The 25,593-nt window shown below is 41.2% G+C and overlaps 1 protein-coding gene and 3 long non-coding RNA genes across 5 annotated transcripts in view; 2 read left to right on the top strand and 2 right to left on the bottom strand.

Annotated features, from left to right (window-relative positions):
- Positions 1-1,471: 1,471 nt before the first annotated feature.
- LOC144667740 (uncharacterized) lies at positions 1,472-11,920 on the bottom strand. 2 transcript variants are annotated; one of them, XR_013573366.1, is made up of 3 exons: positions 11,838-11,920; positions 2,599-2,694; positions 1,472-1,658 (listed from the first exon to the last, which is right to left on the bottom strand). It is a non-coding gene; the product is annotated as an uncharacterized LOC144667740 (long non-coding RNA). The 2 variants fall into 2 exon arrangements; XR_013573367.1 differs by lacking the exon at positions 11,838-11,920 and adding an exon at positions 11,406-11,487.
- A 2,023-nt stretch (positions 11,921-13,943) lies between these two features.
- Positions 13,944-18,499, top strand: dlx3b (distal-less homeobox 3b). Its single transcript, XM_078529631.1, has 3 exons — positions 13,944-14,427; positions 16,013-16,203; positions 17,297-18,499. The coding sequence occupies exons 1-3, from the start codon at positions 14,094-14,096 to the stop codon at positions 17,600-17,602; spliced, it is 831 nt and encodes a 276-aa protein (XP_078385757.1). The 5' UTR covers positions 13,944-14,093; the 3' UTR covers positions 17,603-18,499.
- LOC144667967 (uncharacterized) lies at positions 14,376-23,062 on the bottom strand. Its single transcript, XR_013573402.1, has 2 exons — positions 22,750-23,062; positions 14,376-14,705 (listed from the first exon to the last, which is right to left on the bottom strand). It is a non-coding gene; the product is annotated as an uncharacterized LOC144667967 (long non-coding RNA).
- Positions 23,063-23,512: 450 nt separating this feature from the next.
- LOC144667739 (uncharacterized) overlaps positions 23,513-25,593 on the top strand; it is a 30,139-nt gene continuing 28,058 nt past the window's right edge. The window contains exons 1-2 of the long non-coding RNA XR_013573363.1: positions 23,513-23,655; positions 25,250-25,342. This is a non-coding gene — a long non-coding RNA (uncharacterized LOC144667739). The remainder of the gene's footprint in view (positions 23,656-25,249; positions 25,343-25,593) is intronic.

Raw genomic sequence — 25,593 nt, 5'->3', positions numbered from 1 at the left:
CAGACAAACAAAACGTTGTTGCAAACACTCTCAGGTTTATCAAGATTTAAGGTTTTTTGTGGCTGATGCAGCTGGGGACGCTGAAGGTATTCAACACATATCTACCCTCAAGTAAGTTACTTTAAAAACTTAATGAGTTGACTTTGAAAATATTAACATCCTTTTATTTCAGCAGGACCTGCCTTCCTTGCATGTACCACGAAGAAATTCAAGAGTTGCAATGCTATGGGAACACCACCACCTCCATGTAATTCTCCAAGTCATCATTACTGCTGGATCAATATCCTGGAATTTTTACCAATCACTATTGAGAGGGCAATATTATCAAATTATCAAAAGGTCTGCAGCAACTCAAGGAAAAGATCTATTGACAATTTTAAGGCAATTAGGGATGGGTAATAAATGCAGTCTTTCCAGTTTTGCCCATATCCCTAGAACATTTTTTTTTTAGAAATTATGACTAATACTTATGTGCAACATCAAACAAACTCAGCCACCAATGGGAAACAGCTCACACATGAAATGCACCTCAGAAAGCTGCAGGCACATAGTCAATGTCGTTCAGCCCAGTGAAACAGGCCACTCATCAGAAGTTCCCATGATGACTTCTTTTGAGTTTCACTCCACTCTAGAAGCCCCAGGTCATTACCGTAGTTTCTAGTCATATTTCTGCTGGATGTGGTGAATTTTCCAAACAAATATTTGAATACCATGCTGCATTGCCCATGATTTTCTGATATGTGATAGTGTCAGTGGGTGAGGTACCATGGCATTGGTACTTAGTATATTTAGGTTCACATCTTACCTTCACTCATCCTATGTGAAATATAGGACTAAATGAAAAAGCGAAGTTGTTACACTCGGCTTGTTAGCCTATATGAACAGGAGTCTCCTTATGACTACTTCAAAATGTTACCAGTTTTGGAGTAAATTTACAATGACATAACCACATTACAAAGTCCTCGCTCTTTGAACAGTGTGTTGACTATCTGATTTTCTCACATAAAATTATTTCCCACTACATCAAGCAAAAGCCATAATTGTGCAGTTTCTCTCACAGGGAAAAAAGAACTCCAGTCTTCCTAGTATTATCATCTATATCGCTAACTTCAGAGCTAACATTCATCTTAGTAACTTCCTAGTTCTTGCTTACTCTGTGGCCTTCATTTTTGCTTTGAAACCCCTGTGCTTTGTATAATTACTGCCTAATTAGAGAATGTTTTCCCATATCAATTGATATCTCAGAGCAACTTTCTTTAGCATGATGGCCTGAATGACTTACTGATAACAATATAAATTAGGTGTGAGTTGTAACGAAAACATTTTGGGAAGCACTAACCAATCATATATATCAATATAATACATGATAATAGAACAAGAATAGTGCAATAAATCTAAAAGCAGTCAGAATATCCAATGATTTATAATCTTTAGAATGATCGAGCTAAACGGAGTTGGTGTATTTGGTGACCCCGCTTTCGTGCCTTCAGAGTTTGGCCAGTTCCCCTGGCAGCATGAGGGGGATGGCACTCTGGATCTCCCTGGCCGAGTTGGTGTGGCGCTTGTTGTAGTGAATGAGGTGCGAAGCCTCTGAGGTGATGCGCTCTAGAATGTCGACAACGAAGGAGTTCATGACACTCATGGCCTTGGATGAGGTCCTGGTGGAAGGGTGGACCTGGGTCAGCATCCTGTACACATAAATGGAATAGCTCTGCTTGTGAGATTTCCTCCGCTTCTTGAGCGGTTTCTTGGTGACTTCAGTCAACGCCTTGCGGGACGCACTGCCCTTCACCGCAGCCGTCACCTCAGGCATTCCACTCGACTTAGACCAACTCAAATCATGTTAGATCTGTCTCTACATAAATCATTGTTCCTCTCTCTTTGTTCCAATACCCTGACTGTATTTCAGTTCCTCTTTTACTTTCCAAACTAAATTTTGTCCTACTTCTGTTTAACTCCAGAATTTTCAATGCTCCTCAACTCTTCTTTAGCTTTCTCAATTGTACCAAGATGGGCTTTCCTTTCCCCTGAACTTCTTAACCTTTCCCACAATGGTCCTGATAATTCCCCCATGTGGCTTCTCTTTTCCTTCTAATTTTGCTTTACACAATGTTTTTAATTCCTTTATTGTCTCTCATTTAACTCTAGGACTCTTAAACTTGCTTTTTAAAAAATATCTGTGTTCACGGTTACTTATTTCATTTTTTTCTCTTCCTTCTCTCCTCAGCACTCTTCTACAGATTCTATATTTATGCTTTCACAGGAGCCTTACACTTTAGGCAGTTACCTTTGCTGAGTTTGCCAACTGTCTGTAAATCCTTATCCATCCAACACTCTTCTGTTCTCACAGGAACATCTTTTGTTTTGGAGAGTCAAATTGGCCTCTAGTCTCAGAGGTTCTCAGTGCTGTGTCCAGCTCCTATTGTTTTAATTGGTAGCTGTGGGGCATCAGGCTCTGGAAGTTCTGTACCACAACTAAGGATTGTTAGCCGCAGAGCCAGATCAGAGGTATACATTTCCCCTCACTCACTGAGGGAAAGTGCCGTGACTTGGCTCAATGACTCCTTATGTTGGCATTGTTGGGCTTGGGAAGCTCACCATTTAGGGATTCGCTGGCATCAATCATGTCCTTTCCCTCTCCGGAATAGTGCATCGGGGTTCCAGTGTGTTTCCCCAAGGACCTTTCTGTCAGACCTGTAAAGTATTTAAACTAAGGGTTTAAAAATACCAAGCATGGGCCTCGCACTCTTGTTTATTATCACATTTTAAAAGAACGAGCCTCTGTTTCATGTGGTTACAAACCATAAATTAAAAAGCAGACACATTTTCTCAGGTGCTCTCATCTGTGGTATGAAGTTAAAATGTTATAGGATCTGGAAGGGAGTTCCTGTTTTCATTCCTTTTAAATTTACTGCAGACATTTTGGTAATTCTGGGCATATTCAGACCACCCAGAACTAGAAATAAGACAGCAACTCCCTTGAAATGCTAACTTGAACATACAGTGAACTGCAGCTACATGGAGCAGTGAAGAATTTCAAATTCTGGTTTCTCTATCAATTTTCCAATTATGTGGGTTACTTTTCATTGGCATTTTCCCCTCCTCATTAGGTTTTTCCATGACCAAGTGTTCAGCCAGTGATCTACAACCTGCTCTATTTATTATTGTTTAATCCTATGGGGATAGGGCACAACGTGGGTAACAGGAGATATTGAAATACTAGGGTGAGACATTAGCCCTGGTACAGGAAATCCAGAGGTGCTGGGGCAAAGATACAACACAGGTACAGAGGATAGGAATACAGTAGGAACATAGGAAAAAGGAGCAGGAATCGGCCATTCACTCCTTCGAATATGCTCTGTTATTCAATATGACGAAGGCTAGTCCTCTACCTCAACTCCCCTTTCCATGTGATGTGATAAATCCACAGTGCTGTTAGGGATGGAATTCCAGGACAGTGAAAGAACAGCGATATCGCTCCAAGTCAGGATGATGTGCGAATTGGAGAGGGACTTACAGGTGGTGGTGTTCCAATATGTCTGCTACCCTTGTCTTTCCCAGTAGTAGATGTTGTAATCTGGAAGCTGCTGCTGAAAGAGCCTTGGTGAGTTGCTGCAGTCCATCTAGTAGATGGTACCACTATGCACTGGTAGTTGAGGCGTGAATATTTAAGCCAATGGATGGGGTGATGGTCAGAAGGGCTGCTTTGTCCTGGGTAATGTTGAGCTTCTTCAATGTTGATGGATCTGCACTTACCCAGGCAAGTATATCCCATCACACTCCTGACTTGTGCTTTGTAGGTAGTGGACAGGCTTTGAGGAGCCAGGAGGTGAGTTACGCATTGCAACAACTGCCCTTGCAGCTATAGTATTTATATGGCTGTTCCAGTTATGTTTCTGGTCAGTGATAACACCCAGGATGTTGATGGTGGGGGATTCAGTGGTATTAATGCCATTGTGCATCAAGGTGAGATGGTTAGATTCTCTGTTGTTGGAGATGGTCATTGACTAGCACTTGTGTGGTGTGAATGTTATTTGTCACTACCAACACATTTGTTACAAATCACAAGTGAATTCTTTAAATGTTTGTCATTGTTTATATCTGTTTGTCATTGCTTATATTCTGTCATACTTTAAATCTTGGCCAACTAGTGCCTCATACCTACATGGTTTGCTTTGTTCAGATTTAAGACCCTAATTTTGGACTTAACTAAATCACTCTCAACCTCATTCTAAAATTCCACATAGTATGATCACTTAAACCTAGAGGCTTCTTTTCTACAGGATTATTATTTAACTTGTTCTCATTGCACATGAGATGCTGAGAAAATGGTTCCCCTGGCTGGAGAATCTAGAACACTGGGTCAAAGTCTCAGAATAAAGGATAACAATTTGGGACTGAGTTGAGGAGAATTTTTTTCAAATGTTGTGAATCTTTGGAATTGCCTACCCCAGAGACCTGTAGACGCTTAGTCATTGAGTATATTTAAGACATTGGTTGATAGAGTTAATTAAGAGAATTAAGGGTTAAGGGGATAGTGCAGGAAGGTAAAGTTGAGGTAAAAATTCAGCCATGATCTTATTGGATGGTGGAGCAGGCTCAAAGGGTCAAAAGGCCCACTCCAGCTCCCATTTCTTATGTTCTTATGTTTTAATACTAGATCTAAAATAGACTGTTCTCTTGATAGTCCCTTGACATACTGATCTGGAAAACTATCTTTATGCAATCTTTGAACTTGTCTTCCACATGATTACAGCAAATTTGGTTTGCCCAGTGCAAATGAGAAAATTAAATTCCCCCAAGATGACCCTTTTTACACGCACGTCTAATTTCCTGATTTATACAAGACCTGACTTGACAAATATTGATAGGGTGCCTATAAGTCACTCCGACCAGTGTTTGCTGCCCCATGATTTTTCTTACCACAACCCAAACTAATTTTGTATCGTTATTTTCCAAGCTAAGGTCTGTTCTGTCTTCTGCTTTATCCAATCTTTTATTGTGAGGGCTACCCTCTTCTTTTTTCCATTTTAGCTACCTCCTTTAAAAGTCGTGTCCTAGAATATTTACCTCCCACCCTTGTGAATCTGCAACCACACCTCAGGAATGGCTATGAGATCATGGTAATTACATAGGGCAGAGTTTAATACCCCTCACCCCTGGAAAGTTTAGTGGCAAGGGCATTTAATCAGGCAGGAGGGCTGTGGATGGGTACCCCACTGCCTTCTACCACTGCCCCAATTAAGTCTATGGCAGGAAAGCCCATGGACGGCCTTACCCACCCCCCACCCCGCACCCTGACCACCACGATTTGAGTCCCGTAAATGGGCAATTAATGCCCACCTAAGGGCCACACCCTACTGCCACTGGAATTCACCCAGCAGCAGGCAGGGACTCGCCACACGGGAAACCTGAAAAGCTAACCCTGTCCTGTTTGCTTGCGGATACCCGGGGTGGGTTGGGCCCTCATTGTCAGACAGTCACTGATCAAGGACCAGGCATCGGGAAGTGAGGGCTGGTCCACTGACAGCCACACCCTGCTCTTGCTGCTGAACCCTCTCGCTGCCTCGCCCATAACCACACCACCACCACCCCCCCCCACCCCCAACCACCATCACTTACCTGTGCCTGAGTCCACGGTCTAGGCCTCGGGTGGGTGTAATATTGGCAGCACCCGCTGCCACCCAGGGGCATGCTGAGCAATGAAGAGCTGCCAGCCTCTGATTGGCCAGCTGCTCTCAACAGGTGGGACTTACAACCCGCCTGGTGCCCATGATCGCAGAGAAAGCCAGGCACTGTCCAGTTAGATGCCTGACTGGCAACTAATGCTGCAAGCAACGTTGGGCTCTCGCCGGCTCTCCAGCTAGTGAGCACGAACCCCATCACCTCCATTAAATACTGCCCATAGTATTTTGTTACAATCCCCATGGAGACTGATAACTTTTAAAAAATGTTAGAAGGTCAACAGCCGAAAGAGAAAGATAAGTTGATCTTTGGATGGTATCGATATCAGAATACATCAAAATCCTAAAATGTCCACTTGAGACACTGACCTAACAAAACCAACTTCAGAATGGATGAATAATGGTATGCATTAACAAATTGGTAAATACTACCCATTTGGAACAGGGTACATATTTTCGTGGAATTTAATCAAACTCTTTTGTTTCTGCTTGAAGCCGATTTTAATATCAAATACTTAGTGGTTCCTTTATCATACTGTCAAAAGACATAAAATGGTTAAATAAACAAAAGTTATATGAGGATTCACTAAATAAATTACACAGCCTCATTATGTAAAGCATCTATACTATCAGCTTTCAAAGTGAACACATTAATAAGATCAGTGCATTTCAGAAAAAGGCACATTATGTTGCTTTCATTGTTGTTTGCATTACACCTCAAGCTCCTACAAAACTTAAAAGCAAAAGTTTGCTGTTTCTTTGACCTGACTGTGTTGAATTTGAAAGACTCTTGGAATTAACTAAAAGGCTGAAGTACAGAAAAGAGGCTCATAGTTAAGTTTTTTTTTTAAAACTAATGCTAGCTTGAGTCAAGAAAATAACAAGATGTATTTTACAGCGAGAAACCCTGCAATCTACTGCAAAAACATAGGGACCAGAAATGGTATCTGCAACAGACAATGTTCTCCAGCCTTCTTGTTTGCTCTCCCTCAATGTGGTGCCATTGGAGATCATAATCTAATCCTGGATTATACTGCTTCATCTTCCCATGCGTCTCAAAAAGGAATTATTCATGTTCCCCATACCAGTGGGAATGTTAGAATCTCCACACTGCTCCACTCTAGTTGATTTACAGCGTCAGTTTGGCTTTGTGGTAGCTCTCTCTTCTGAGTCAGGAGGATGTGGGTTTATCTCCGCTCCAAGACTTGAAAACATAACTGAGGTTCACACTCAAGGGCAACAATGAAAAAGTGCTGCACAATCAGAGGTGCTGTCCTTTAGATAAAATGTCAGGCTGATACCTGCCTGCCTGTTCAGGTGAGCATAAATGCTTACATGGCACCAGCCGAACAATAGCGGGGAGATTGATCCTGCCAATGTCTAGGTCATTATTTATCTCCTCTACTAACACCACCAAAACAGATTAGGTGGTTATTCATCTCATTGGTGTTCATGAGGCTACACAATGCATAAATCGGTGGCTATCCTTATCTACAAAACAACATTAATTGAACATGAAGGTCTTAAGGCATGCTAAAGGTGTGAAAGGTGTCACATGACTAGAAGTTATTTTCTTTGCAAACTCATAATCTAAAATGTTTTCGGGCCAGAGTGAATAAGTATTTGAAAAATCAGTTAGAAAATATAATAAATAGCGTGGAGCTTTTAATTATGGAAAATCCCTGTCTTGTATGACCAAACAATACATTTCCAACCCTTGTGCAGACACTTATTAACTTGACTTGCATTCATTTGCCTTCGCTCAATGATTATACTGAAGAGCGGTTAACATTAAACAAATTGGAAAATGTAGCTTAGACAATTTCCAAGGCTGCAGATTGTGGTGAAACAAAAGCAAGGAGATACAAACCCTTTGAAAAATACTGATAACAATTCTGTTGCAGTTTCAGTTCTGTCTAAAAGACTAATCAAAAAAATATAAACTGAAGCTTCTTTCTTATGAATTCTCCGAAAATGACAAGTTGATTATTTCAATATGGGCTTCAGCTGGCTAAAAATTGAGCAGACTCATCCAAACAAGGCAAATATTTCTTACTGTGAGAGGGAGTTTGAAGTTTACACTTTTAGAATTAGTGTCTCTTTAAATGAATGTCTAATATGACTTGCAAGTTAATTTGCCAAATGGTTTAGATGCACACTTCTAACTGCTGGGAACTTTGGGGGAATTTTTAACCACCAGCTGCCCATTTCTCACCTGATAAATGAGCAGCCAACAATAGGAAAAAGGTAATGGAAGGGGGTAGAATTGCCAACCCTCCAGGATTGGCCTGGAGTCTCCAGGAATTAAGATCAATCAGGACACTGTTGTGTGCAACCCTGGAGAAATATCATTGGGATATTAAACAAAGCAGTTCTTCTTTCATTTTTTTTTGAGCATTTCTCTTTACCGGATATAAAAATATTGAAAATGCGAAAAAAAAAAAGCCAAGCATCATTCAAATGGGCAATGAGTCATTTTGCTTTCCAATTGACGTAGGAAGACAGCGCATCACAAGGATGGATGTGTTGGCTGACTAATGACTGGAGCATGGGAACAAGTCATGTGAGGAAACTTCCAGGAATACATTTAATCAGAGTTGGTAACCCTAGGAGGAGGACAGCATCCTGGCCACCCCATTGGCTAGGGCTAAAGATACACTTTCCAGGCAGAGCTGTAAGTAAGTGAGTGACACGCCTGTTTGAAATAGGGAGGAGACTGTGTGAATGTCAACATAGTTGCAAGGGCCTGATTCCAATTTTTAGGTACAAGTAGGCAGAGTGTGCCAGTCACTCTCTACCCATTTATACCAGGCTTCAAGAAGCCTAGCCAACAAGACTTATAAAGAGGACTAGAAGTCAGGAAACTTTTAATTTGGTCTTGGCAAAGAGCCAACAGTGTTCTTCTTGGCCCTTAGAAGAAATCTGTCATGCTGCTGGTCTGTTTGGGGCCCTCACCAGAATCATCACCCCCTCCCACGCCCAAAGGCCCCACCAGTCACTTGGCTCAGCATGGGATTCAGCCAATTTCACAGCCTTCCATAACTGGCAAGCTATTAAGGAGAGTTAAAGAGACAACTAGCTCGGACCTAATGTGAAATGTTAGCTCCATCAACTTTGCACCCATTTCAGGTGAATACTAATGGTTCACACCCTTTGCGTTTAAGCTCCAGCAGCAGTTGACAACTGGGTATTTTGCCGTGATTTATTTTGTGAGATCTCAACAACACTGCTGTGAATTCCATCAGACACATTGGCTTTCTCCTGCTGACAGAATAGCCGGGAGGCACTTATCTAATTGCTCACCACCTCAGCTTCTACAGGTTGAATGGAGACAAGTGGTTATGACAGGCAGATGAGGAAAAGTAATGGCTAATTCAAAACATATTTTTCTGAGCATTCAGCTTGCATTTTACAACAAATCCAACTCTGAGTGAAATTCCTCCCATCAATATTTTATCAACACTGTTGATGTTTCAAAAGGAATTACTCATTATGTGTTCATGGCAGGTTTCTTTTTAGAAAAATTACTGACAGGAGGAATTTTACCCTCAAAATAACCTGAGGAAGTACACAGAAAAATTTAATCTATTAGTTTCAAAACAGTGCATGTTTAAGAAAATTCTTCTCCATAGGAATAAATCCACTACCACGAATCTTTGATGGTCATTATTTGGTTTAAAGACAGCAGGGTTATGATCGAGTTTTGTAATGCATCCTATTCAATCTTGATTAAGCCAAATGTGACTTTAATGATTGTCATAAAATCAAAAGGGCTCAAGACTATACTACCGTTCACATGCCCTTACAAAACGCTTTAGTTCTCTGTTTTAATGAAGGGGTTAACCCATTTAAAATAAGTGGGTAATAGACTGTGCGGGTTTATTTTGCTTCCTTTGAAGTAAATTGGTAATGTTTTCTTTAAGATAGTGGACAAAGACATTTTATCCAAGCATGTGACATACTTGTTTACCAGTATTTTTTACTTGTGTAAAGAGAGCACTTGTATTTATATTGCACTCTATCATAGTCTGAGGAAAATTCAAAGTCCTTCACATGCATTGAATTACTTTTTTAAAAATTTAATGCAGGCAAATACAGCAGCCAATTGTCACTGAATAGATTTCCACAAATTTATAAATAATCTGTTTTTGGTAGGGATTAGGGAGGAATGTTGACCAAGACAACTTCCTGCCCTTCTTCCTATCATACTAAAGGGTCCTTTATGTTCATTTTACTAGTTGGGCAGAGCCTACTATAAACAGCCAAAACTGGCATCTTTGACAGTCCAGTGTTTCTTCGGTACTAGGGTATCAGCCTAGATGTGTTCAACTCTTGGAGGAGGTTGCTTAAACTCATAATCTTCTGGTTTAAATGCAAGGGTGACTACCAATTTAGCCAAACTGTAGTCCTTATTAAACTAAATTTACCTACATTACAACAAATTTCATTAACCTTCAGCGAGTGCTTTGGGATTGCTCTCACTAAATATATTGCATTGGTGTAAAAGCCCCAAGTTAAACACTACTGTGTGCTTAAATGGATTTGTAATGTAAGGAGTTATGTGTACTCTAAGTACCAGTCTCATTGGGACAGTTAGTCCTCTGGTAAGATCCAAAAATGTTAAAATTAAGCTTTTAAACATTGCTTTGTGCCAAACTTCACTTATGTTGCAGCAGGCATAAACACTAAACAGTGTTGGGCTATATCTTAAGATGGTCTTACACCTCTTGCCTGAAGTACATTTTAGGTGACTTCATACCTAAATTGCACTGCACTGTTTATATCAATGGAAATCTCAAACTGCTTTGAATCAGCCTAACATATTTAGTATAAATGGCCTATTTCAATGTTCTCACTGCAGTTTAAAACTGTATAAAACTGAACAATTTCTCTGGAGAGAGATTTACAAAAATGCTGAATACTAAAAATCTGCAATTAACAGCAGAAAAGGCGAACACCAAATAAATCGCTGCAGATGCTGGAAATATGAAATAACGGCAGAAAATATTGGAAATTCTCAACAGGTCTGGCAGTGTCTGTGGAAAGAGAAATAGAATTAACGTTTCAAGTCGATGACCCTTCAGCAGAATGAAAGATCATCCACCTGAAAAGTCAACTTCTGTTTCTCTCTCCACATACGTTGCCAGGCTAACAGAGAAGCCCGTCAGCGCCTGAATGTTTTCGGAAGCTCTGGTGATGGGTCGTGCCTTCCCACCCCGGCCCCCCCCCCAGATGTTGACCGGCCCAGTGGACATTGCAGTTGTTGCTATTTCAACAGTGGGCAATGCAGCAACAACTCAATGAAACCTATCGGCCCTGATGGCAACTGGGGATACGAGGAAAAAGGCTGGAAATACTAAGCATATGAGACAGCATCTGTGGAAAAACAGAGTTAACAGTTCAAGCTGATGATCTTTCTGTTTTCTCTCTCCATGGTTGCTGCCTGGGCTGCTAAATATTGCCCACCTTTTCTGCTCTTATTTCGGATTTACAACACTTAACAGTGTTTTGCTTTTGATCGAAGGTTAGATTGTTTTGGTTAAGAGTGAAGAGGTCTCCCATGAAATACTTATGAGAACTTGGACAATTCCACTCCTAGTAACCTCCCCCCACACCCTCCCAAAATGAAATACAGATTCACAAATGAGAAACAGGAGATCCTAAATATCTATTTTGGCATCTAGCTAAATATGCAACATCCCAACAGTTAAGTCCGCAAACCTTGTTGACATTAGAAATCAAAGCGTGTGCTTCTGAGAGAACGAATAATGTTCCTTTCTGGGTGTGTCCCTCAAACACAATCACCTCATCTCTTATGTCCATGTACCAACATGTAGCAGGCGCCCACGCTATTAAAAATGTACCAAACGCGTGCACATGACGTGCCGAAATGTCCGACTAGTTTCAGGTTAGAATCAGCCTTGACCTTAGCTCACAGTCTGCACCTGTTGTGGCGATACCGTCAGCGGATGGACGGCCTGTCCCTTTTAGGGCCATTTGCAGGATATGCTGGGATATTCTAAACTTTCTCACCGCATCTAAATGAGCTCTTAATGATAAATAAAGCGTACAACAACTATCAACATTTCAGTTTGAACGAAGCTTAAAAAGTGACCTATTAAAATATTGATTAAACCATGTTAAGATACTTACAACATCCTGTGTACTGGATAATTATGAACCGCTGGTGGCAAGTTTGCTTATGATAAATTTATGCTTCGGCAAGATTATTAATAAATGAAGATAAAATTACAAATTATGGGCTGGCCGAGCCTATACGGGAGAAACACTAGGTGGCACCATTGCACATCGAATAATGTTCACCAGACTGCGTTACTGGTTTAAAAAACATGTGATTGGCTTCCCCGTTTCTTGACTTGGTCTCCCAGTGTCAGAAATGTCCTTACACAGTTCGTTACTTGAAATATGATCAATGGGAGGTGCATTTTTACTCACATCCACAATAATAAAACAAGCTGTAAATTATCTGTGTTCCAGTAGCACCTTCAAGAAACGGTATTAAAATGATACATGTTGCTCTCGAACTTGCCTGAAACAAGATAAACTCACTTTGTTACGGTGTTTTCTAACCAATATGTTAATTCATCAAAAACCTGATCCATAAGGAACACAAAATCCGTCCCGTTTACCTTGAATTGAATTACAATTGCTGAAGGTTGTTTTCAGATGCAGGGGCAGGTAACACATGAGAAATAGTTCGGAGGGGGGGAAGAACAGTTCAAATTGGTAAAACTAAATAAGGGGTACAGAGAGGACTGTATTGTATTCATAGTTTGCTTTATTATTCCCCCAATCTTCTCCTCCGCGGCCTTAAGTAGAAAGCCACAAAGGTAAAATCCAGTAACACAGAGTGGTGGTAGACATATCTCCACCTGACCATATGAAACAGGGGCAAACCCACTGCCCACATGATTCATGTCAAGCTCATATTCATGTTTTATGTGAAATATGACAAGTTGAAAGGACATGCGGTCATTTGCAGGGCCCAGTTTAAAATAAAGACGCTCGGCTGGACCAGCCTGATCTCTAAAAGTAGGGACCTCGTTTTCTACTGGATGACTTGAACATTCAGCCAGGGCTTTTTTTGTTTGCTTTACACAAGTTTATTTTCCTTCACTTGCACCCAAACTGCGCTAGTGCCGGTCCTCATAAGCGAGGGCATCTTTCTAAGGAGTCGGGTAATTCCGCCCGCCCACGTGTTGATCGCTCCACTCTCCAGGTGAGTCAAGCAAACCCACTCCTCATTGTGACCGCGACTGCGTTCACGCGGCGCCGCTCGGCGGTGTCATTCCGCCGGGGTAAATTCTGGGGAGCGCACCTTTGGCGGGCGGTTACCCGTGAGTCACACACGCAACCTTTGCTTGTCTACGGCTTCCCGTCTGTTCGGGGCTCACTGTGGGAGGGTGTTTCGCCAAAAAAAAAGGTGGAGACAGTATTGTGTTTATTTTTCCTCTCTTAGGGCGTCTGAAGCCTTGGGAAAACCTGCGGCACAGGTTAGACCACACCTAGGTCCCTGAAACCAAAACACTTGGGTTTGAAGTAGTTTTATAGATTTATACAACCCCCCCCCCAATACCTTAGTTATGTTGCATTAAAAAAAAACACAATTTAAGTTAGATAGACGTTTTAAAATTGATCTGTGGATTACAGATTAAAGGCTTTAGACGTGTATGTGACAATGGCTGATAAATTGCATCGGCTAAAAAAGTAGTATTCAGTTTAAAACCCATTTCGAGTACTTCATGAAATCAACCTGAAGTTTGAACCTCCTCCAAGCGTTAAGAAAACGACTCTTCAATGTGTGTGAAAACACAAATAATCAGACGATCACTCGCAACATTTAAATATATAGTTCCTTTGTAGTATTTTTTTTAATGGAAAACATAGCTGGAAAAAAAAAACAAGCCAGCATTACCGCGCCCCCTCTCCACACCCCTGCTCATGTAGGTCACCCTTTTAAGAAATAAAACCAGTTATCAAACTGAGGTGTACGAAAAACACAAGTCGGAACTTGTTGGAGTTTTTCAAGCCCCTTAAAATGCATGTTTGGAGGGAGCATCTACAAAAGGGCAGACACTTTTAATAGTTGAGGAAGAGTGATAATAGACTTGGCTCCACAAATATGAGCGTGGGAAGTCTGCAAAACTTGGACTGCTTCTCTCGGCGACATCTCTGGAACCAATAAGCTTCCTGTATCCACCCTTCTGTTCCATATAATTAGGGCTTTAACCACGCTGGGCTTGTTAGGTTACATCAGTTTGCCTTGAGTTGCAGTTGCTGTAAGGATCTCGTCTCCTCGAAGCAGAGTGATGTGTGCATAGTCTGAGCTTTGCATTTTAAAGATTAAATCGTCTTTTTCTGTTAAAAAAAAGTATATTGTTTGGAACAATGAGTGGAACTTATGAGAAAAAGCTACCTGGGCTTCTGACCGACATCCAGGGCTCAATGGGATGTCACCCTGCGAAAGATTCTCCTACTCTCCCAGAATCTACGGCGACGGATGTTGGGTACTATAACCCCCAATCCTGCCATCCTCAGCACGATTACTATCCGACTTCAGCCTATTCTCAGCCCGTGAACCACTATCCATACCATCAGTTTAATCTCAACAACATCCCAGGGCCTGGCTCCTATTCACAAAAGCCCGAGTACGCTTACAACAACTCGTACCGTCAGTATGGGCACTTCAACCGGGATCCTCAAATGTCAGCGGCTGAGAGGGGTAAGGAGTCTTGACATTTGCTTTCACTGTGCCCGAGGAGCGATTTGAAAGTTGCTCCTGTAGGACGCGAAGTGCCGGCTGCGTAGTTACATAATGTTGCACTTCCCCTTAAGAGAAGAGAGCTTGGGATATGGAGGAGGTCTGCTGCTTGCATGACTGTCAGGGGGAGATTGTAGTGCAGTCTTTGTATCTGAGCGTTCAAACCTGACGGAACGCTTCTTAAAGCGGTAGCTTCAGTTTGTTTATTGGGCGCGAAATGACCTGTAACAGCTGGGACACTGCACAAAGGTTCATGTGTTAGAATGGAGTGTTTAACCTGATAGATCTACGCACATATTTTCTTTATCAACCAATACGCATCCAATCTAAGTAAGGTGCCACTCGATAGTACTCCACAGGCTGTTTGGCACTTTGTTAAGGGGCTACATTGTAATTTTTTTTTTGACCCACTCGATGTGACCAAAGCGATTTCGGCTGCCGAATAATTTTAAGAATCGTCAACAGGCGCGTTTGGCCACATCGAGCAGGAAGTAACAAATGTTCATTCGAGCAATGGCTGAAACTGATGCAAAATGTAGTTGCACTACAGACAAAGCACGAAGCGACCTGTTAAAAGGAAAACTCATGTTGTGTATTTAACAGGGTCTGCGTTTTTTTTGTTTCACTCGATGAGGGAAGAGTGGAAATTAGCACCCGATCCAGAGTGAGGAAGTTAAAAGGACATCACGGCCCAGCTCCCTGCTAACCAGTGACACCAAGTGCGCGCTCATTGTGTATGTGGGAATGAGGCAAACTTGTGTCTGGACACTTTGAACCCAACGGGGGTTGTGAGACCAGAAGCTCGGCTGGGGGAGGGGGCATTGGGTCCGAGCTAGGTTTAGGACCATGCACTTGGCCGGAATGAGTTTGCTTTGCTCAGGCTCGCTTTGTGAAGAGGCAACGGCGTTGCGAATTGGGAACAGGGAGAGCTGAGTGTTAATTCCCTGTTAAAGGGTTAGACTGGTCGCAGCATTCTGGAAAGATTGTCCCGAGTTTAGCTCCCTCGTTGGGGGCACGTGTGCAGTTTCACCGTGCCCGGGCGCCTTCCATAATCCTTTATTGGCACACGACACATATAAATACATCAAATCACAAATAAACAAGATTATACTGTGTACGGAAGAGGCGGAAAACCTGAAAGGGGACTTCACTATCCAGATGAGATAAAGCTCTGGGTTGTGTCTTGTGAAAATCATTACCAATAATAATAATTAGTAGTTTCCTCCCTCTTTCTGTCATTTGTACCAGGAAATAAATCATTGACTTAACTCGCAGAATGACAAATACACAGTTTTGAAAGTATTTTTCTGTTGTATCAGTGGAATATTCATGTGGCATTTCTCATGTCCTAAAAGAATTCTGTATTCCCTTTGATTTATTTTGCATTCACAGCATGAATTGAAATGTAATGGGGGCATTTTTCTGCCTAGCCTGAACTCTTAACTGCTGCGGTTTATGTGTGTGTTTTTATTTCAATATGAAGCCTCGACAATTCCGAGAGTCTGTGTTTCATTTGTGTGTTTTTTCTCTCTCTCATCTGCTTAAGTTTCAGTGAAAGAAGAACCGGAGCCCGAAGTGCGAATTGTGAACGGGAAGCCCAAAAAGATTCGCAAACCCAGGACAATCTACTCAAGTTTCCAGCTGGCGGCTCTGCAGAAACGCTTTCAAAAGGCGCAGTACCTGGCATTACCTGAGCGAGCAGAATTGGCAGCCTCCCTGGGACTTACCCAAACACAGGTACACTCTATCCCGCAGTATCGGTGCACCCACGGCCTATACATCTCACCCAGCACCCTTGGGCTAAGGCTTGCCCTGGGTGGGTGCAATAAGTAGCTATAGTGATTTAAGCTCCACGCCCGCCTAACTGCTGAGCCGTGCTATTCATTTCTTTTCTCTCTCTGCACTGGCTCAAAAAGCAGGTAAACCAGCAACCTGCACCACGTTACCCGCGATAATGCAACTTTCAATGCAAGTTCTCTCTCCCATATTTGTTTCTGCAAACATTTCTCCCAATCTCGCATGACCATACTTGCATACCCCATTCTTTGTTTATTTTTTTTCAGAATCCATACAGTAGCTTAAATAATCACTCAGAGTTATTTACGTGATTTTATTTGTTTTATTATAGGTCTTTACATGGTTTGTCTTTCACTGACTGGTTATTGCTTTTGCCACTAGAAAAATTGAAAGCTGTTACTTTGCAGTATGTAGGGAAAATTCATGATCAGATGTGCATAGAACCGTTTTAATACAAGTATTGACTAAATCAGTGGCAGAGAGGAATTTAGCATACATCCTGTGTTGTGCCTACCTGCTGACCTATGTAGTCCTCTATTAATTCTCTAGCACAGGAAATAAATGGAATCAAGACAACAACATGAAAATATTTCAACCAAAAGTATTTCAAAGGCCTCAGAAACATGTTTTCACATTTTTTCTCAGTGTGTTTGTGTATGGGGCAGTGGTGGTGAGGGGGGCAGGGGGGGTGGAATTGGATTAATGCGAATTGCACAGAGGATCCAAGGAGTAAAAGAATAGACTCCATCAAGTTCCATTTTTAAGTACTTAAAAATATTACAGGGATTAAATAGAAAGTACTAAAGATTGACTACTTGAAATAGATGTGTCTTTAGTCCCAGACACCATAAAGGGATAACAGTAAAATTGTTCCCACAGTAATAGTTGTATTTATATATTTATATATTTCAGAGGGGTGGATTTTTAATGGCACCTTTAGTTAAATGTTTACGTGCTCCCTCTATCATGTTCTTGAGACTTGACAATGAAGTCTTATCACCAATTCTATTTTTTCTCTTTCCCGCCTGCTCAGGTGAAAATCTGGTTTCAGAACAGAAGATCCAAGTTTAAGAAGCTATACAAAAATGGAGAGCTCACGATGGAGCACAGTCCCAACAACAGCGACTCCATGGCGTGCAATTCACCCCCTTCTCCAGCCGTGTGGGAGAACCATAGTTCAACCAGGAACCCCCTCCAACATCAAACCCCGCATAACTCGTCTCAGAGCTACCTGGATGACTTCAATCACTGGTACCCACCCCACCCCTCAGGCTCTCACTTACCAGCAACAAACTCACTGCACCAGCCACCACCTCAGAGTACTGGAGCAGTCTACTAAAACTTTTATTTTTACTTCAGAACTTTGAAACTCTTGAATTTTTGATCTCTATGCTGTTCTGGAAAACAACAACAACAACTTGCATCTCTAAAGCTCCTTTAAAAGTAGGGGGGAAACATCCCAGAGCTCTTCACAGAAGTGTCAAAAAACATAAATAAATTAATGAATAAAGCTCTACATCCACGCTGCAGAAGAGCCTGGAAAGCAGAAATAAACTTTCAGCATTCCCCCCATTCATTTCTCTCGTAAAACACAGCAGTTTTGTACAGAATACCAATAACTGTATAAATGAGGAACAAAATGGGGGTATTTTGTAACTCTGTCAGTTGTCAGATCTCCACTGCACACTGAACCGTTATAACTTTTCCCAATTTTAGTAACAAGCAACCTTCTGCATTCTTTTGCCTCTGTTTTGTTATATTATTTAAGTTTTTTTTGATCTATTGGAGTGGTTAAATTATTACTGCCTGTATATTATTAGAGAGTAGCGGCCAGTTTGTTTGATGTAGCAGATAATAATGTATTCATTGAACTATGTCCAATGCAGTAAGATTAAAAAGTGCGGTATTCACTGTAAAATAGGAAGTCAGTTTGCAATAGACAATATAATGGAGCACAAACTGTCTCAACAAATAGCAGGAACTCTATTTATGATGCTCTGTCAGGGTATCTTTTTCTAAAAAAAAACTGTGTATATAAAATTTTACACACCAATTGTAAAATAATAATTAAGCAAATCCTTGCGGGTAATTTTTAAGAATATATGTGACACTGGGAGGAATTCCTCAAATACATGAAAATTTCATTGCAACTATTTGGCTTGTAAAGGACATCCAAGAAGCACCAAACTCTGTTGTAATTTACCTTCTGTTTTGTAATAAATATTTTAAATGCTTATTTGATGATGTTCTTGAGAATAATGTTAATTAAAAAAAAGTCATCATTCCACAACTTGAAAGCTGTTGACAAGATAGCTTACTCAAAGCTCGACTCTGTATGGTTTGAACCCCTGTATTCACACCGTGGACCTGACACAAAAGTCACCATAAAATAATTAAATATCAATACTTCCACCTGAAGTTGCATTTTAATCGGAGTGCATCCTTCGACATTGATTTTCCATCATACACATTCTGAAAGTTACAGTTAAGCAGGATGGTGACCTAGAGTTACACCTGCATTTCACTGAGATTGAAGGGCTTCTATAGAGAGATGTACATGGGTTAGTTCACCGACACACACTGTGGCCCATTTCCTCAAAAAGGGCTGGGTAAAATACCGGAATAGGATGAAATATTAAATCACACACATTCAAAACAAATGAGAACTCCACATAGAGGCAGCATGTGGATAGTAAATAGTTAAACGTACACCCATCTCCTGCTATTAAAGGCAGTTTGGTTTGAGGGCTGCGTGCAAAAGCTCTATAGGCGACAGCCAGGCAGACATTCTGGAGACACTGAGTTGCGTGGAGCAGGATTTTATTAGGCACGACTGCCAGAAAAAAACTGCTCCATCGCCTGGGGTTAATATCGTGCTAGAGCTCACATACCAGCAAGTGCATCAAAGCTGTTGCAATTGCCAGGCTGACTGCAACAGGAGCTGCCTGATTTAACCCTATTCTTACCGAACTCAACCTCGGAATACAATACAGGTCCGCATTTACTATGTAAAGGACCTGTACACCCCGGGAGGGGAGTGGGAAGGGGTGGTGCTTGGAAGTGGAGTTGGGGAGGAAAAGATTTCCAAGTGACGAAGTTTGCTCGCTATTTCTCCCTTTGTTGTGCAACAAAGTAATGGTCATTTTGGAAATACACTTAAATAGATTTCTGTGCCCTTTAGGTGATAACTTAAATCAGCAGTTCTAATGAATTCACCATTTAAGATGCGAATCCATACCGGGGGTTGGGTTATAGGGAAAAGAGCTAGGCGGGAATGTGGAGTTGGGACCACAATCAGGTCAGCCATGATCTTACTGAATGGCGGAGCAGGCTCGAGGGGCCGAATGGCCTACTCCTGCTACGAATTCGTATTTTCGTATACGGGTCCAACGGTCTTAACTGTGAAAACAAATGCATTTTACTCCTGACAATCTTTAAATAATCTTAACGCTTATGTTTCGGCCTGGCCGAAGAAAGCAAAGAGTGTTTAATGTTGTAAAAGTAGGACCACCAATGCCAATATTGTAGATTTATTTATTATGCAAGTCCTGGATATCGTATTTGTACAGTCCTTTCTGCATATGAACAGATCCGTGGGTGGTCCATTTTACACCATTCCGGATTTAGTTGCACTGATTTGCACATCTATGTATATAGACAGTTAGTCCCCTCAATGTCCCCCCCCCCCCCCCCCCACGTAATGTGGACACGCGTGCGGTTTATATTGTATAGAAACATACGAGCGCGCCGTCCCTAACTACAAATCAGAGGGAATCCGTACTATTTGCAACAACACTGAAGCTCGTGAGTCACGGTTATTTTTCTCCGCTTGTGTACATAATGGTGCTAGTAATAAATAAGGCTGAGTAACAGGCATGCCGCATTAAGAAATATCTTAGGTAGTAATTAAAATGACATGACGAAATCCCAAAAGTGGTCTCCTCGTTGCAATTGAAGGGAATGCGTGTGTCATGTTGCAAAATATACGCCGTAGTGTTCACTCCAAGAAACTCAAAGCCCGTGGGTAAAGACAGGTTTAGAACTTTTAGAATTGCTCTGTTTAGCAGGATGCGACTGGAGACAGATAGGCAAGTTAAACACTGAATCCCTGTTCTTAGGACCGCAATGTTATTCATGGCTGTGTTCTCTGTCATGATAACTTTTTTTCAATAAATCTAACAATTCTACCTACTCTTCAAACCAAATCAGTCAGGAAGAGCTCGGACCACTGTTCAATGATTCATCTCTTGTTTCAATCGGTAATAGCACCTGTAAAAATGTGGAACAGGAGAGTTTCCGAATGTATAATTCAAAAGAATGACATTATTTGCCAGACCATATGTAGAGGATGCGTTAAACGTCAGTTACAGGCTGCAGGTAAAAAAATGCAACGAGCATTTATCAGTCATCATCGTGAAATGTGCAGACATATTGGTTGAAAACATTATCAATTGTCGCAGATCATATTACATACTGTTACAACATCCCAGTAACTACATTGTAGATTTAGCGATATATTATGTATGCACAACTTTCCCGTAAGCACACATATTTTCCAGTAAGGTGCACGGGACATGCATTAGAAGCGTTCAAATAAATGAATATTTAGGATGATGCCAATGAAAAATCGCGCTACTTCCATTCATGAACAGTTCTTGTAAATATGTACAGATATATGCCCGGCTATGTGTAATGTACAGGGACATGTCCAGCAAGACGTTATGGCTGCTTGGTGACACAATGTATGTAAATATTAATCTCGGGAAGGTTGCGATCTTAATGAATGCCCAGTTTTGTGTTGAAAGCATCGTGCTAGCCTCAGCAATCTGCAAAAAATGGCACGAACGCAAATTACTTTAGTCTGATAAGCGTATTCTAAGACGCGGCCCATGTGGAAACATGCAACGTTTTCAATGAGTTTTTGCTTAGAGAAATCGACAGAACCACGGCATCATATTTTTTTTTTCCATTTTAATCTCATGTACTTTCTCGGCGTTGCAATTCATGCCAAAGGAACATCATAGGTTGACATTGCGGCCAAGATGTAGAGTAATTTGTATTATTATACTTCATGAAACCTTACGGTATGATATATTTTACATATCAACATCAGGAAGAAACAGCTCCACGTTGAATACCGAGTAAAATAAACAAAAAAAAACAGTTGTTGCTTTGTAAATTTAGCTTTATTTCCATAAGGTGATCTCTGGAGGAAGTGTAAACATGATTGCCAGTTCATTAAGAACAGGTTCGTATTACAGTTCAGAGCAATACACCCCCACCTCAGCATTACATATATGGAAACGTTGTATTTAAAATTCAGCGGAGAGATTAATTTCTTTTCTTGATTTATCTCCACAAGTGAACTGGTTACTATCCATTCATTTTATTGGATACTTTGTGGTGGAATTTTAGATTATTTTATGTGACATTTAACATTTGGAAGGATATATTTCAAAGGAACAATCTCTAGCCTATTATTTATGAAGTGGTTTCCTTAAGTAATGTATGAGAATCTGTTCCTGTATGGTAGCGAAAGATATAAATATGTTGAATATGAAAGATATTGCAAATGCATTGGTTTCAATCACACACGCGAACCGATGTGTAAATTCATGTAAATACATAGTGCTTCATGCAGCGTGCTAAGGCTTTGCCTAACTCTACATCGTATTTAATGATTGTAATTGATGGTGTCGGGTATGCAATGAAAAAAGTCGTTTAAAAATTGACTAAAAAATTAAAGTGGAGGCTATCTAAATCCTGGTATATTGCGTGACACAGGTAGAGGGAGCAGTGGACTGCAATCATTTCAGTAAGGATGGCAACGATAATGCTGTTTTAAGAAGGACGCTTTGCAATACAAAGAGAAACGCGTAAATACTTAGTAAAAGCTGTGATTTAAAAATAGCCCGCCCATTGACAGAAAGAAAGTGAAACTGGTGCGGGGTGGGGGTTGGGGTTTCGGGTTGGGGGAGTTGGGGGGAAGCAGGGGGAGAGGGAGTGTAATTAGAAATTGGTTAAGGCTTCATTTTCATTGTTGCAAAATGTCTATATCTTGAAATATTGCATAATGTGCCAAAAAAAACGAGAATATTAGTGTTGTGCGACGGAAGTTGAAAGGATACGACCAGTGTATCCACTTTCAGCAGTACGTGTGTATTTTAAATAAGAAATGGATGGCATATAACAGCGTTTCGAAATCACTACAGAACATTTAGCATGTAACAGCCTCCCTAAGAGCAATATTCAAGTGTAACTCTTTGCGGACAGGAGGGCACCAGTTGAGTTCAATTATATTCCACAGCTTGGGCGCTATAAAATATTGATCAATCTACTTGAATTGCTATAGCGTGCTTCAAGGAAGTAGAAGCGCTGAGAATCCTTTTCGTTATGCCAGGGTGCTGTGCTGTGCGGCCCGCTGCAGCCTGAGGAGGGTTAAAACGAGTCCCCTTCCAATATTCTTGTCAATTGAACATACTGTACCATTCGGGTCGGGAGCTGCGAGGCTGGCGTCCCTCTCCCAAGGCTGCAGTCACATTTTCGGCAGAGATCCGGGACTATTGTATTCACAGCGTTTAAAAAAATCCTTAGCGGTAGACATCAAAGCGAACAGCAGAATTTCATTTACATTGTCGGAACCCAGTCTGACCTTACAACTTTTTTTTTTAAGCGATCACAATGGAAAGTATTTCAACTATGTCCATGAAAAGGACCCTCAGCTCACCTCAAAGGGCCACTTTCCCAACCTCTCCACACACACAGACACAGCAGTCAAAGAGAAAAGGGGTAAAATAGCCCAGCCTGATCTCGGCTCTTCACTGTGAATAAGCAGTGTCCTTCTTAGATTTACCGGAGAATGCGTCCCAGAGGCTCATAATAATAATAAAAAAAAAAATAATCCGAACTGTAATTATATCTGTACGATTTGTATTCATCAAACAGCCCCAAGTTCGTCAAAGAGAAGAGTAAATAATGAATTCAGTTCTCTGGAGTTCCTAAACCTTTCCAGTAATTATGCTGTTTGGAAGACTATACGTAGGCTGTCCAGATTGGACTGCTATTATTATAATCTCAAGCTTTAAAATTACCTATAATTTGCAAAGATGAGCAATTTCTCTATTCAACACATTTTATCCCATCTCTCGATGAGTAAACATGGCCAGTAATAAAGGCTAATTGAGCTGAGAATATAAAGAGGACGCTGATAGCAGAATTAATTCACACTTGGAGCTTTAACCAGAGCTAGCAGCACCGGCGTTGTTAGCTCCATTTCCTGCACTTTTGCTGCATGTATTTCAGGGGAGGAGGAGGGGGGAAAAAAAGGGCTGACAAAATGCCATTCTTTGCAGGCTGCAAAATAATTTCTTGAGTAAATACCAACCACAGCAGGTAAGCCATAGCCTTCGCTTATGCTTCTCGTATGCTCTATAACAGATATTGTCTCCAGTAAGACTGAGAAATATAATGCCCTATGTATTGAATGTGTCGGTTAACGGAGGAGAGAAATGCTGGGATGCCCAGCAATATTGCAAAGCAACATGTTAAGCTTCGGTCTGTGAAGCGAATGTGTGTTCTGCTCACCCCTGTGGTTGTATGTGGTATGTTTGCTTTTTTGCCTCGAAGGCGTTCTTTTCTTAATGTTTGGCAACCTGATTCGGTCTATTATTAGTCATGCATGTTTTCTGTATCGATGGTCGATCCGTCAGGGCGCGTCTGAGATAGTCTGCTGCAAGCTATGGGCAGAAATATCGACTAATTATTCAAATTTCCATCGTGCGGTGTGCGGGGGTCAATGGAAAAACTAACGAGCTGCCTCCATGACATCAGCCAAGATGCAAGTCTTTTTTTTAAAAAAAAAATAATTCCACACCCACTTATGATTTCCTTGTGTGTTCCATTCCCCCATTATCCCAAAGGTAGATCGAGTGCACGAGCATGATTTGTCTCCTTCTTTTATTAGGCGGGCCTGTTGATAGATTATCTGCTGGCTATTCTGGTACATGAAAATTACTTACAGGCCTGATGCTGTCAATGGGTAGGCTAAACTGAACTCAACAGGCAGGTCACTTGAAAATATATGCTAACGTTTAAGAGGGGGAAGCATAAAGATTTGAAGTATTTTAAAACCGAATGGGCCATAAAAAGCTAAAAGGGGGGGTGGGGCATATCAGGTGGCATTTTAAATGAAATAGCCACTGTAGATGCACCTCCACAAAAACGTGCTCGGCCCCAGAATGGTGATGGTCAAGTCACATCTTTCTCTTGGGGTGACTAAACATTTTCTACCTCAGCCATCGTTTTAGATCCAATGTTTTTTTTTGGCGTCATTTTATCTTGGCACCATCTAATGGGGGGTTGGGGGACTTAACATGTTCCCTCCAAGGTAGAGAAAGTGAGGAGTTAACAATATTTCAGTGGAATATTCAGCTGTTTTCTATCCAATTGTCCACAATAGGTTGTCCAGCTTTACACAAACTGCCTATTACTAACACAGACTGTTGTATGCTCCGTTTAGTGATAGGATAAAGGATGTTACTGTCGCTCCATTTGTAATGTAGATTCCCTCCTTTGCCTTTTACCTTCGATGCAAAGCATGTTTCTTTTTCTTTTATCAGTATTTGGCTGATTACAATATACACCTGCAAGTAATTTAGGTAATAACAATTCAAATCTGTGCAGCCAAACTGCAGCCGGTGCATCTGCCTGATTTCGCGTTTTTTCCACTCGGAATTGTTACATATTAAGCAGTGCATTTAGGCGACTGAAAATTGCTGGTAATTATCTTGATGGAAAGCGCTTTATTCAGGGAGCTACAGTCAAAATTGCTCTAATTACAGCCCCTTTCACACAAGCATAAAAAAATCTTAAAATAGCAGAGAAGTGGGCTTTGCACACGGCTTCCAGTGCAGATGTTACGGGGGGAGGCTTGACATGCGAGCTATTATGCATTAAAATCTGTAAACACCACTATCTTGTCTTGTAGACTGACTTTGACAAAAAATTGGGAGAGCTAACCATGGATTTCAATACGTGTTGTAGTTTCTGAGACGTGACAAGTGGAGATCAGACACACGTGGTAAGTAATGCGTTTCTTAATTGGGAATGTTAGATACAGGTGTATCTGTCAGACCTTTAAACAGGGAATATCGATTTATTCGCTTCCATGTTTTTAAAGGAACCGTCGATCACATTCTTCCGCGCCTAAAGGCTTAAAAGGCCGTCAGTCCAGACTGACAATCAGCACATATTATAACTGAATCAATCTCCTTTCGTACGACGGGTTTATCTGTTTACTTGGCTAACCATAGGCTTACTGAAGCAGACTTC

The sequence above is a fragment of the Cetorhinus maximus genome, chromosome 25, assembly GCF_964194155.1.
Source record: "Cetorhinus maximus chromosome 25, sCetMax3.hap1.1, whole genome shotgun sequence".
In the NCBI taxonomy this organism is placed as follows: domain Eukaryota; kingdom Metazoa; phylum Chordata; class Chondrichthyes; order Lamniformes; family Cetorhinidae; genus Cetorhinus; species Cetorhinus maximus.
Note: the sequence above shows the minus strand (reverse complement) of the source record. Positions and strands in the feature narration are given on the sequence as shown.

Excerpts from the sequence above, each read along its gene's own strand:
- dlx3b (XM_078529631.1), top strand. The coding sequence starts at position 14,094 with ATGAGTGGAACTTATGAGAAAAAGCTACCTGGGCTTCTGACCGACATC. Across the intron at positions 14,428-16,012 it reads AATGTCAGCGGCTGAGAGGG|TTTCAGTGAAAGAAGAACCG; the intron begins GTAAGGAGTCTT and ends CATCTGCTTAAG. Across the intron at positions 16,204-17,296 it reads TGGGACTTACCCAAACACAG|GTGAAAATCTGGTTTCAGAA; the intron begins GTACACTCTATC and ends CCGCCTGCTCAG.